General features: G+C 43.6%; 2 protein-coding genes across 2 annotated transcripts in view; both read right to left on the reverse strand.

Moving 5' to 3' along the window:
* Positions 1–184, reverse strand: part of LOC139748490 (uncharacterized) — a 1226-nt gene extending 1042 nt beyond the window's left edge. The window contains exon 1 of the mRNA XM_071661562.1: positions 12–184. Coding sequence (XP_071517663.1) covers positions 12–42 — 31 coding nt within the window. The 5' untranslated portion in view covers positions 43–184. The remainder of the gene's footprint in view (positions 1–11) is intronic.
* Positions 185–11921: 11737 nt separating this feature from the next.
* Positions 11922–13344, reverse strand: LOC139748489 (uncharacterized). Its single transcript, XM_071661561.1, has 2 exons — positions 13062–13344; positions 11922–12856 (listed from the first exon to the last, which is right to left on the reverse strand). Exons 1-2 carry the CDS (start codon positions 13090–13092, stop codon positions 12348–12350), a joined length of 540 nt encoding a protein of 179 aa, XP_071517662.1. The 5' UTR covers positions 13093–13344; the 3' UTR covers positions 11922–12347.
* Between the last annotated feature and the right edge of the window lie 243 nt (positions 13345–13587).

Consider the following 13587-nt stretch of genomic DNA (forward strand, 5'->3'; position numbering starts at 1 on the left):
ACGGCACTTACCCAGAGTGAACAGGACTGCGAACTTGGCCATTGTGAGCAACTAGGATCCGAGAGAGACGAGTTAGATCAGATCAGGAGTTGTGCCTGGCACTGTGATAGTCGAGGAACCCGGCATCATTTTATAGTGCCTTGAGGGACCTTTCCCTGCCTGAGTCAAGGTCGCTCCAGATACCCGGCACAGGAGCTGCCGGTCCATATGGTAGCGTTCACATCCCTGTTGATCCACAATAATTCGTCCATTACCTATAGCAAGCCTTTATCCTACGGAATAATGCCAAGCTCTTTTTTTCTACATCTGAATTACATGTTATAACAGTAAATGGCAAATTTCTTATCGTAAAAATTTACGTTGTTGAGCACAATATGTGAAATTACAGTTGAGAACCAACATTACTTTTAGAAATCGAGGCATGTTATCATATGGACAAACCCGAGGGAAGGCAGATAAGCCACTATTGGTCACTTAAGATGATGTACACACACTTGTGTTGGTTCCCTCTCGTCTTCATTGCCTTCAGGTCTTCTAGTTGGGCTGGCCAAGGCAGTGCTCACAGGAGGCCAGCCTTTCACCTTAAACTGGCTCAGTGTTGACTTGTCTTTCTCTTTCTTCGCGGTGTGTTTTAACAAGAGTGCGTGACTACAGGTGCCAGCACACATGACCATGAGAGTACAACACTGTGTAGAGACATATGGACGGATCTGGGTCGCGTTCATCACCACTGAGAGTCAACACTGGAGGACGACTGGTGCCAGTCACCTGAGATATCAGTACTGGAGCAAGACTGGTACCAGTCACCTGAGATATCAAAACTTGAGGACGACTGGTGCCAGTCACCTGAGATATCAGTACTGGAGGACGACTGGTACCAGTCACCTGAGATATCAGTACTGGAGGACGACTGGTGCCAGTCACCTGAGATATCAAAACTTGAGGACGACTGGTGCCAGTCACCTGAGATATCAACACTGGAGGACGACTGGTGCCAGTCACCTGAGATATCAAAACTCGAGGACGACTGGTGCCAGTCACCTGAGATATCAACACTGGAGGACGACTGGTGCCAGTCACCTGAGATATCAACACTGGAGGACGACTGGTGCCAGTCACCTGAGATATCAGTACTGGAGGACGACTGGTGCCAGTCACCTGAGATATCAAAACTTGAGGACGACTGGTGCCAGTCACCTGAGATATCAACACTGGAGGACGACTGGTGCCAGTCACCTGAGATATCAAAACTTGAGGACGACTGGTGCCAGTCACCTGAGATATCAACACTGGAGGACGACTGGTGCCAGTCACCTGAGATATCAACACTGGAGGACGACTGGTGCCAGTCACCTGAGATATCAACACTGGAGGACGACTGGTGCCAGTCACCTGAGATATCAACACTGGAGGACGACTGGTGCCAGTCACCTGAGATATCAACACTGGAGGACGACTGGTGCCAGTCACCTGAGATATCAACACTGGTGGACGACTGGTGCCAGTCACCTGAGATATCAACACTGGAGGACGACTGGTGCCAGTCAACTGAGATATCAACACTGGAGGGCGACTGGTTCCAGTCACCTGAGATATCAACACTGGTGGACGACTGGTGCCAGTCACCTGAGATATCAACACTGGTGGACGACTGGTGCCAGTCACCTGAGATATCAACACTGGTGGACGACTGGTGCCAGTCACCTGAGATATCAACACTGGAGGACGACTGGTGCCAGTCAAATGAGATATCAACACTGGAGGACGACTATTACTTGTCACGAGATATCAAGAACTCGTTCATAAGATAACCACGCGTGCATAACTCTGTTTTCTGACGCAGAAGGAGTAATGTTACAGAAAATGTTTCTGTTTGTTATCTCTGCACTAAACGCATCTCATGTGCTGTCCTTTGAATTTGTGATATGACCACATTTGGTACCAGGTATCATAAATGTGTGTCTTATTCGTGTTGGGGCACCAACCTTGATCTTCCTAACACTGAGGCGATCGTAGTCAATACTTCTGAGTATACTAGTGGCAGTTAAAATCTTCTGTGACCCTGCGGAAAATAAAATTAGAGTCAAACTGGGAGAGTTTTCGCAAACTTTTTCACACGCGACCCTTGATAACCCGTCCTTACACTGCACGAGAGGATTATTACGACTGCCAAAGAAAATTTGTGAATCCATCAGGGGTCGCAACCCCTAGATGAGGAGACCCTGGCCTAAATCGATGAAATCGATAGCGTTAGCAAGACGTAAATGTGGCCTGAGTGGAATATATTAACTGATGAACTTGTTAATTCAAAGAACATACAGAAGCTTGAAAGGTTGTGATAGAGAAGAAGAAAAAGAAAAAAACAAATCGAGAGACTAGGACCCCACGATATGAAATCCCCCGTCCCCGGACAGTACAGTACAGAATACACAGCGACTGATCTTTGAGTACACGAAATGGCTTGAAACTATGCATGTTGTGAAGGAAGCAAGAAGCACCTGAGGAGATCACTTAAACAACACAGTAAGTTTGTTATTATACAGAGTGGTATGTGACATTATACATACTGCATTCAGCATCTGTCAAGGTTTAGTCATTCTCCATAACTTACAACCATTGACAAGGTCTCTCTCTCTCTCTATCTCTCTCTCTCTCTCTCTCTCTCTCTCTCTCTCTCTCTCTCTCTCTATATATATATATATATATATATATATATATATATATATATATATGAAATTGTAACAATCCTATGACCCCTTTTATAGTAATACCGCAGGTTTAAGGCTGAGCTACTTGAGATACATGAGAAACAGAGCCCTAGACAGATCCAATACAGGAGGACACTCTGTATTACGCTTCGTCTGAGGTTAATAGCTTGTTTCAATTATACAGGAATCCGTTCAAACATGTAACTTCAATGTTGCCAATTACTACATTGAGTCGCAATAGTATAAAACCAGCTCCAGCCATAGCTTAGCTTGACTTAATCATTTTCGACAAGGTAGGTTAGGTTGGCGATGATGTTCCTATTACCAGTGAGTTGCCTTGCTATTAGCTAGACCATGTAATACTCGGCTAAGGCACTGCGTCACGTCATTACCGTGTGGCCGATGGCAACTCAAGGTTGGGCCGTTGTGATGACTATTTCGTTCCCAACACCGCTGCTAAGCTTTACCTTCTCACGTCGTAGATGTTTAGGATTTTCAAGAATGTTTTCACTCCTTGCTAACCATTGGACACCGAACCAGCCAACACGTCATACGCTTAGAAGCGGAATGACGCCGGGACAACCGCAACATTTCGAGGAGAAGAACACATTTGATTCTGTGGTGGTTTTGTATGAGTTAAGAATCCCACACTTATTCGTAGCTACTGACCAGTGTCTCCGCCTAACATATTTCATTGTTTCCGTAAAATATCACATGACTTACTGTTCGACTTACATCAATGTCCTGAGGGAGTCTCTCACTTATACTTTTTACACCATCAAAATTTCTAGAATTGTTCCTCAGGTTAACAACTTTCATCGATCCTTTTATTTTCCCTCAAGTCGAATCCGTGACACCATCAGCACAAGAGTAATAGTTCATGTCACCGAGCCAATGAGGCACTTGGCAAACTGCCACTTCCCAAACGATGTGGCTTCCCGCACCTCCTGACAAAATAACCTCAACAAAAGACTTATTCTGCCGCTGGCAACATGTGTCACACACACTTTGCATCTCCACAGCTGTAGCCATACATGGTAAGCTGCTATCTATGGGAGGCACATCGAGCAGTATAATTCAAAAACTATTCTCAAACTTTGCACCGTAATACGTCCTGACACGCTCAGGAGTGGACGAGGAGGTTGGTGTGTATGTTTACCCAGGCGAGAAAACCAATTAGCCATCAGCCAGCTCGTTCAGTATACCTACTTTCCCCTTGGGAGGGAGGGCACCACAGCAGAGGGAGGTGACGATCTGGCTGGTATTATGTAACCTTGGTAACCCATCCTGCTGGCCCACCTGTAGCACATCTCTCACTCACAGGTAAGCACCAGTAGGTTTCTGTATCTCATATCCATATCTTATCATGCCGTATAATCCTCTCATACATCTTTCTTTTAAAGGAATACTTCTTACTGAGCGGTTATGTGGCGTCAGCGGCTATAAGTATATTGTGGATATTGCAGGATTTTGTTTGCCTGTGGTTTGTCTATAACCTGTTGACAAATATAAGACACAAATCACATACACTTCTTTCTAAATGTTATGTAATCTATAGCACTTTATTGCCAGGCTTCCTATCTGCGTATCATACAAGTCTGTTTACAGGGGAGGTCGTGGTTATGATAGAATTTGAAACAAAGACAGATAATATGATTCTATGGCATGGCTCTTATCATCATGTGTTGTTCTTAATTCGTTATCTACAGACTGAACTCTGGTATTGAGATGCTGATAACGGCTCATTTTCAAAAGATTTCCATACTTATTTCTTTCGAGGAAAGTGGAATAGTATACTGAAAAAATTCTTTTTTTATTATACTTAACCGCCGTCTCCCGCGTTTGCGAGGCAGCGCAAGGAAACAGTCGAGGAATGGCCCAACCCACCCACATACACATGTATACACATGAATGCCCTCACACGGACATATACATATATATACGGTTCAACGTATACATACACATACATACACAAACACACACACACACATACACGTGCACACATTTACACTTGCTGCCTTTATCTTAACAAATATTGTTACTCATATGTTTCCTCTCAATGTTGTTCCATTTTCACTTAAACGATAAATCTGTAACTGGTGACGTTAGGAGGGGATACATATCTGCCAGTCATAGCATTACTTAGAGTGTCGTACGCCCGGCAGCACAACGATCATGACCCAGGGCCTAGCTTGACTTGCTGCCAGTCGTCTAGAAAGCTGTATGTAACAAAACTGCCATGTACGGTGATACGCCCTTATGTCTCATTTAGGATTTATAATGACCACAAAGGCCGCATTCCTCACGAATACATTTGTCTCTCAAATAATTTTCTGGAAGTTTTAACAGCAAGTACTTATCATGTCCGAAGGTCCAAACTGTTTTCCTCCGCATAGGTTCTACATAAAATTTGTCCAGATCTTGTCTCCTCGTCTGGGGTTCCTAGCATTATATAGTCCTGCCGTACTAACTCATAGTACGTATGACGTCATACCATCGTACATATGTTCGGACACCTTAAAGCAGTATGGACGTTCGACGGTGACAGGTAAAGTCGAGCAGCCACGACAGTTAATATCCGTCGGTGTGACAGCCACAACAGCTAACATCTGACAGCAACACAAGTGTTAACTTATCATCACCTACCACCTGTACATCACCACTCACCACTACTGTCGCACCTGACTACCATCACTACCTGAATTATAATTCAGCACCTTTGCTTAGGTGAACAACACTACTGAAGCTACCAGTCAAAATTGGCACTATGGCTGCGCACTCTTCATCAGCAGCCATGGCTAGCACCCACATAGAGCACTATGCTAACACCACCATCACACTCACCTTCAAGCTAACGTTAACCATCATACTTTATCCAGTCTATCATGGTTCGTACCAGCCATACCGCCACACCCTCTCGGGACTGCCATACCGCTATATCTCACGTCACCTGCACCACAGCTAACACCAAAAATACAGCTAACAGACGTCACCACCACCAGGGTTAACACACGGTGGTATTCCTCCCATCTCCAACTCATCCATCCTCCTCTGCAGAACCCTATATATAGCCCATGCCTCGCAACCATATAACATTGTTGTAACCACTATTCCTTCAAACATACCCATTTTTGCTCACTCAGATAACGTTCAAGCCTTCCACACATTTTTCATCGCTCCCAGAATCTTCACCCCCTCCCCCATCCTGTGACTCACCCTCGCTTCCTGGGTTCAATCTGCTGCTAAGTCCACTTCCAGATATCTAAAACAGTGATATTCCTCCCACCAGCCGCAGCACTACAGAAGCTGCTCACACACCGCACCCTAGCTGTCACCAGCACCTCAGCTCCCACCTAGGCCAGACAAATCGGTTTACACTCAGCATCAGTGCTGATATCATTGCCTTGTCCACCACCATAGCCAGCACAAAGATATAACACCGCAAATGACACCACCACTATGATCAACACCCAGAAAAATAGTAACACAGGTAATACAAGACCCAGAAGTACCATCAAAACTAACTCCATGAACATAGCCAGGACCCAGAAGTACCATCAAAACTAACTCCATGAACATAGCCAGGACCCAGAAGTACCATCAAAACTAATTTCATCGACATAGCCAGGAGTTGCCAACATCACCAACATCATGAACAGCATCATAGCTAACACTGAAAAGAGGAAAAAACTAACTTTCAGTACTACAAACACCACAGCTAACAGCCAATATACTGACACTATATCAATCACCACAAGTAGCTCCCTTCACCACCATATTCTCACACACTCATCCCAACAGTTCAGAGAAGAACTCATCAACCAAAATATAGGATCAAAACTCATCCTTCTGCATTACCGTCGTGTCTCCAGCTACATAGACTGGGATGAAGGTGAGAGAAATAAAAAGCTCTGAAGTACTTAAATACCTAGACCAATTGAATCCTATGATTAGCTCCAAGATTTTTAAAGGTCAGGAGACAACTGATGTACCCCATAACAAAAATATTCAACAAATATGGTCATGTACCAACTGACTGGAAACTAGCAAATGTTACTCCTGTATATAAAAAAGGAGACAAAAAGTGTGCCTTGAACTACCGCCTAATTAGCTTTAAGTCAATGTTGGGTAACATGAAGGAAAAGATAATGCGAGATAAAACTGTCACGTTTCTAGAACACAAAATTATATCGGACAACCGACACAGTTTCCGCTATGGAAGATCCTGCCTGACGAATTTGTTGGATTCTTTTTATGTTATCTATCAGAAATGGGACGAAAAATTACCGTCTGATGGAGTATATTTAGATTTCCTAGAGGCTTTCGATAGAATACCATACAAGAGACTTTTACATAAACACAAAGCACACGGAATCGGTGAAGAACTCTATACATGGATCAGAGACTGGCTTACTGGAAGAAAACAGCGAGTAGTATTAAACGGCGAAGCTTCAGATTGGTTTGATGTAGCGAGCGGTGTGACACAGGGGTCGGTCGTAGGCCCAATTATTTTCATTAGATATATTAATGACCTAGAACTCGGTCTCATATTTAAGATCTCCAAATTTGTTGACGACACTGAATTAACAGGTAGAGCTGTAAACAGGCGGGACAGAGAAATGATTTAAAGAGATCTTAACTTACTAGCAGAGTGGTCAGACAGATGGCAAATGAAGTTTAATGCAGACAAGTGTAAAGTTATGCACTATGAAGACAAGAATATCCGTTACGACTTTAGAAACTATTTAGAAACTCTAACCAACTAAATGAAGAAAAATTCCTTGGAATTGTCATTAGCCGCAATTTGAAATATGCTAAAAAGTGTCAAGCAGCAAATGAAATGGGCAACCAAATGTTAGGTTTCATAGATAGGAATATATATCATAAGACACAAGAAACAATTCTCGCAATCTAAATTCTCTAGCAAGACCACACCTTGAATATGCAGTCCAGTTTTGGTCGCCAAACTGTAAAAAAGACGAGGAAAAATTAGAGCAAGTGCAAGGACGCGAGACAAAATTGATCCTATCGTTTAGAAATCTGGCATACGAAGAGAAGCTAAAACAACTGGATCTTTTCTCCCTGAAAAAATCGTACACTTCGCGGAGACTTAATCCATGTGTTCAAAATTCTGAACAAGTTAGATAAAGTAAATCAAGAACATCTTTTCGAAATACAAGAAAATACGGTTTCCAGGACAAGTGGAATAAACTCAAAGCTAAAAGATGCAGTACGCACGTGGGAAAAAGCCTCTTTTCCTATAGGTGTGCTGAGGACTGGAATAAGTTACCGTCAGACGTAGTGAATGCTAAGACTATAGATACCTTTAAAAGTCAAGACAAATATTCTCATAAATTCAGGTCTACTCTGAGGAAAACGCTAGAAACAAGCTGTATAAACGACAGGAAACGGAGATAGTAGAAGGCTGATGTGCAGCAGGGGGGAGTCGGTGGTAGGTTAAAAAAATGGAGAGCGAAATTACATTTTCTTGTCAAGTTAAAATCCTTCTTTTTTTTTTTTACCAGACAACTAAGTCGTGGCCAGTCATGTAAACCTTATTAATGACCTCCAGATACCTTCGTCGTAGATCACCAGGCTTTCTGTCCTCTAGCTCTCCCATGTACTGTACTACAACAGGTAGCCTTGTCTTAGATCATCAGGTTTTCTGGTATCTGTTTTTTTCCATGAACTGTCAGTCAGCAGAGAACCTCGGCACAGACCATTAGATCTTCTGTTATCTGGCTTTCTAATGTACTCTCCTTCAGCAGGCAACCCAGTAAAAGCCCATCATGTCTTCTGTCATCTGTGTTTTCCTTTAACTGCAATTCACCAGATAACTTCGTCATAGACCATCAGGTCTTCAGTTATCTGACTTTCCCATGTACAGTCATTCAGCGGATAACCTCGTCATAGACCATCAATACTCGTGTTCTGTTGCCTGACTCTCTCATGTACTGTCCTTTACCAGATAACTTCGTCATAGACCTAATTTTTCTGTTAATTGACTTCCCATGGATTCCCATGTACTGTTCTTCAGATAACCTCGCCGTAGACCATCAAACCTTCCATTGTGTATCCTTCCTACGTACTTTCTTCAACAGATAACCTGGTTATAGACCATCGTCATGCTTTATCTGGCTTCCTCTGCACTATTCGGAATGCTGCTGCTGATACGTAAACTAGAAATCAATGAATCTACATCTATTTCTGTTTGAAAGTTCCCAGAGGAAAAGAAATTCCACATTTTTGCTTAAAGTTGTGGACATCAGAGGATGGAGTTCTGTCCGATCGTAAATAGTGCACGAGTCGGAAAGCCACAGGTTCAGCAGTACCTCTTATACCATCCCCAACCACCTTCCCCAAGAAAGAGGACAAAAGGTTATTGAGCTACAGTGAGACGTTCGCACTCTCTTTTTCCTTGTGTCTCTGGCATTACACTGACTCTAAAGACAAAATGTACAAAGTAATGAGACACAAAGGCCGTGTAGACTGATCAGATGTGATGCCAAAGTGGACTCAGGGTGGAGCATTCGAAGAAGGATAAGATTATGTGTCCGTCTCACGTCTCGAGATGGTCGGGAGTGGTGTCTCCTGGAGGAGAGTTAGATTTCCCACACCAGGAGATAAAGCAATGACCCTCAGCAAGCTTCTAAACATGGCATACCTGTCAGGGCTGAGATACTATTGTCATTTAAAAACATCGAAGTAAAGGTAAAGAAACACTATACACTCGAGTAACACGGATTAAGAAGATCAACGGCACATAGATAAGGATATGATAAAACGCACATCACGTCCTAGGGAATTGCAAAGCTCGTATCGTGTAGTCGTCGTGCAGTACCATACTTGAACCTTGACAGGTGAAGACGGTATGGTGCCCGGGTAATCAGGATTATAGAGAGAGAGAGAGAGAGAGAGAGAGAGAGAGAGAGAGAGAGAGAGAGAGAGAGAGAGAGAGAGAGAGAGAGAGAGAGACCCTGGCGTATTTCGATCGTGAAGGCGAGTGTGAAATCCTTGGCAGGTGTCCGGTGCTCCATTGCAAATGTAGTCTCACTGGCTGGAGGGAACCAAGGTCACACTGCCTCTCACGTCTCCTTGCCAGCCTACACTTTGTTAAACACAAACTCTCTCACAGATAGATCTTATCTGGTTGACAATAATCTTGATCTTAAAGACCAAAATAAAAGTTTATTTCGATTTTCTTCTAATTATTGTGTTCTTTTCGTGTTCTTTATCGGTTCATTTATCTATGTGTTTTCTTTTTTTAAATTTTTCTTTCAAAGGCAAAATTCTAAGATATCGTCCTTTCATTCGTCCTCTTTGACGATGCAAGTGAAATCAATTCCATAAAGTAAGGTTTCAGATTATAATGCAACATCTTGCACTGTTGACATTTTGAGTGACTGAAGTTACTTTATATCATCACAACTTATGAGGAGTCAGGACCACGCAAGCACCATCATCCTTATGTTATCTTTGTGACCTTCTCTACTTTTTTTCTGCCAGTGTTATAACTACAGTATCTGTCCGTTATGCAAGCTTAGTTAGCATACAGGAGTTGAAAAAGAGAAGAAAACAAAAATATCAGAATCATTATAGTGTTTCAAAATATCAAAGAAATATTAGCATAACATATACTGTGGCAAAGGACCACACTGATGAGATGATGACACATGGTAGGTGATCTTTAGAGGAAGAGTAAAGAGAACTTGCTTACCTGAGGGAAAAAGATTTTGGATGATAGCCATCATGAGTCTGTTTATTGTGTAGTTTTGAAGAACCATCATTGGTGCTCACAAAAACTGAATGAGACGCTGTTGGTTTACAGTGAATAAACCTGAGCCCACTGTCTGACTGGATGAGGAGTGTGCTGCATTTTTCAGTGTAGAATGTATTTTATAGATTTTCAGTATTTGGACGATGGTCTTATGACGTTTATAAAAGGACTTATTCATCATATTATCTGTCGTCTGCATCATTCTCTCCCACCATGTGTCATTACCATTTGTGTATGTTAACGGGAGACATTTGCGATCGTGCTGCCTTGTCTCTTAAGATTATATATATGTACCCTTTCTTTACTTCTGTGTTTACACACACACACACACACACACACACACACACACACACACACACACACACAGGCCTAAGCCAGGTACCCATTTATCGACCAGCCCAAAGGAGAGGATGAACACCTTGGTTGGGTGTAGGCTGACTGCCGCGCCTAAGATTCGAGCCCATGAGGATCTGACCGTGGGCGGGCTCACTGGTCAGTAACGCGTACCACTGCACATTGCCACACAGCCTCAAGTGGAGTGGTTACAGGCTTGGTCGTGTTCACGCATAAATTTTGTGGTGTTTGTTCATCATTATCTCTCCTATTTTTTCTAAAATTTCCAATTTCGCCAGCAGGCACTGATCATAAACACTCTGCCCTTTTTTTTCTAACCCTCCATCGAGGAAATCACAAGTTTCCCTGATTCTTCTGTCATTCAAAGTGCGCAATACCCTCTCTTTCCCTGCGCCTAGTGACTAAGTAGTCCTTCACTTTCAATGTCCTCAGAATTCTGTTCCTTTAGCCCCGATTTATATTCTCTGTTTTTGGCGTTTGGCTCCAGAACTTACTTTCCCTGACTCTATTTTCAAGAGTCTCTGGTTTCTGTGCTATGGGCATTTCAAAGGTTGATCCATATCATGGATATCGAGATAAGACCCTTTTTACACTTTCTGCGATGCCCTCCAGCCGATGCGGCTTCTTTCGTTTGATTGCTGTAATTTAGATGTTATGTCCCTCTGACTATATTTCTCAGTTTCCAAATTTCCACTTTAGTCTGATGACATCTCTCTCTGATTTATCATTTGATTTCTGATTCTTAATTTCTGCATCCATTTCTTGCTTCTTTATCACTGACAAGAGTTTCCTTGCCCTTATGGTCCATTAGTTATTCATTCTTTGAGTCTCTGATTTGTTTACCTAACGTAAAGCCTTCAAGATCCTCTTGTTTCATCCTTCTCGTAAGAGATCTATTTCTAACTAAATGGCCTTGATTTTCTATCCTGCCTGACCCAGTTTTGCTATGAGTTGCTAGCTTAACTTAGATCTGGTCTTGCATCAAATACGCTTCTAATTTTCAGTTTCAGCAATAGTGTACTTTACTAGATATTTGGACTGAGGATGTTCATTCAGCAAAGTTCTTGAAAAATATACTTTTATTTGATGGGATTGAAATGCTATCTCTGAAAAACACTAAAATCGAGAAGTGCACTAGCAACTAATATGCATAGGATTTCATGAGAGAGAGAGAGAGAGAGAGAGAGAGAGAGAGAGAGAGAGAGAGAGAGAGAGAGAGAGAGAGAGAGAGAGAGAGAGAGAGAGAGAGAGACTAAAATAAAAGTTAAATGTGTATAATGCTGGAGACAAAGTTTGTACAAACAGAATTCTTGATTTATGTAATGACACATGACGATGAATACTGTTTGTCTGAAATAGACAGAAGTTGTTGGGGTAGTTTGCAAGTTGTAACGGCATCAAGATGGGGGCTGGGTCCACTGTTAGCTTGGGACGGGACAACAATTGGACGAAGCTGGAGCAATAGTGTGGTTGTGGCGGTGCTAAAGTCTGGTTAAGGTAGTAGCTTGCTAGACTTGAGGAGCAGTGTACAGCTGGCTAGGTTCTATAACCTCACTGCGGGAGGAGGCGGCAGCGTCTTCGGGAATCATGCCGATCTCAGCGTTGAGGCTACGGAACTGATCTGAGGCGGAACAGTCCACGTTGTACCACCAGTCGCACACGAAGTACTGCTGGTTGAACACGGTGCCGTTGGGACACAGGAAGGAGTCGAGGCGGCCGTCCAACTGACAGATGTGGAAGACCTGGCAGCCGGCCTCGTCGGCGGTGTCGGCGTAGTAACCCGGGAACTGCTGATCCTCGCAGGAGAAGCCGGTGTCGGGCACAGAGGCCAGGATCGGGTAGTCCTGGCCGGGAACACCGCCGCCGGGGATGTTGGCGGCCAGGGCGGCTATGGGGTCGTCCTGGGCCTCTAAAGTGGAGGCCGCTGCCCTCAGGTCCGGAGTGCCATACGAATATCCGGAAGGAGGAGAAGGCGGCACATTATATCCCTCCTGAGCGCACACGGTTCCCAATAGGCCTAGTGGAACAAAGAATCCAGTGTCAGTATCAGTCATGATTAGTCTGTGACAGTCAGTCATGTTTGGCAGATACAGTGAAGATAATGGGAAATCATTTTCAGTATACCGGTTCAAGATTAAGTCAGACGATGATTTCTTGCCTGGAAACATCTGTTAGCACCATCAACTGTTTGCTTCTATCATGTACAAGTTATCGATACTTACTCAAGCAGAGGAGCGCCAGACTCTTGATCATTGTGATTAACAAGAAGCTCGACCACGAGAGTTTGAACACAATTGTGTGTGTGGTACTGTGGCGCTAGAAGAGTCTGGCAATCTTTTATAGTGCATCGGCGGACCTTTCGCTGACCCTGACCGGGACACATTCCCTCTACAGACGACACCCAGGGAATGTTGGTCAGATGAGATAAACAGTGATCCCGGAGATCGTAAGCTGCCGGATCAACAGTGTTTCCGGTGATCGTATGCTGCCGGACCAACAGTGCTCCAGGAGATCGTAAACTGCCGGACAAACATCGATCTTGGTGATCGTAATCTCCCGGACCAAAAGTGACCCCGATGTTCGTTGGCTGTCGGACCTTTTAGGATGGTGTGGGTGGGGGAAGGTAGGACCCCACAGTACAGGGCGTGACGAATGCATGTTTCCCTTGCGGGTGGCATCGGCTTAAGGAGGATTAAGCTAAGTCGAAGGTCAATTCAAAATTAAACTCCTTTTTTTCCTATTCTGTCG

The sequence above is a fragment of the Panulirus ornatus genome, unplaced genomic scaffold (genome assembly GCF_036320965.1).
Source record: "Panulirus ornatus isolate Po-2019 unplaced genomic scaffold, ASM3632096v1 CTG_48_pilon, whole genome shotgun sequence".
Taxonomy (NCBI): Eukaryota; Metazoa; Arthropoda; class Malacostraca; order Decapoda; family Palinuridae; genus Panulirus; species Panulirus ornatus.

What these genes read in the sequence shown, in the direction of transcription:
- LOC139748489 (XM_071661561.1), bottom strand. Translation starts at nt 13,092, where the DNA reads ATGATCAAGAGTCTGGCGCTCCTCTGCTTGA. An exon ending in TCTGGCGCTCCTCTGCTTGA is followed by an intron (nt 12,857 to 13,061) that starts GTAAGTATCGAT and finishes TTGTTCCACTAG; the next exon opens with GCCTATTGGGAACCGTGTGC.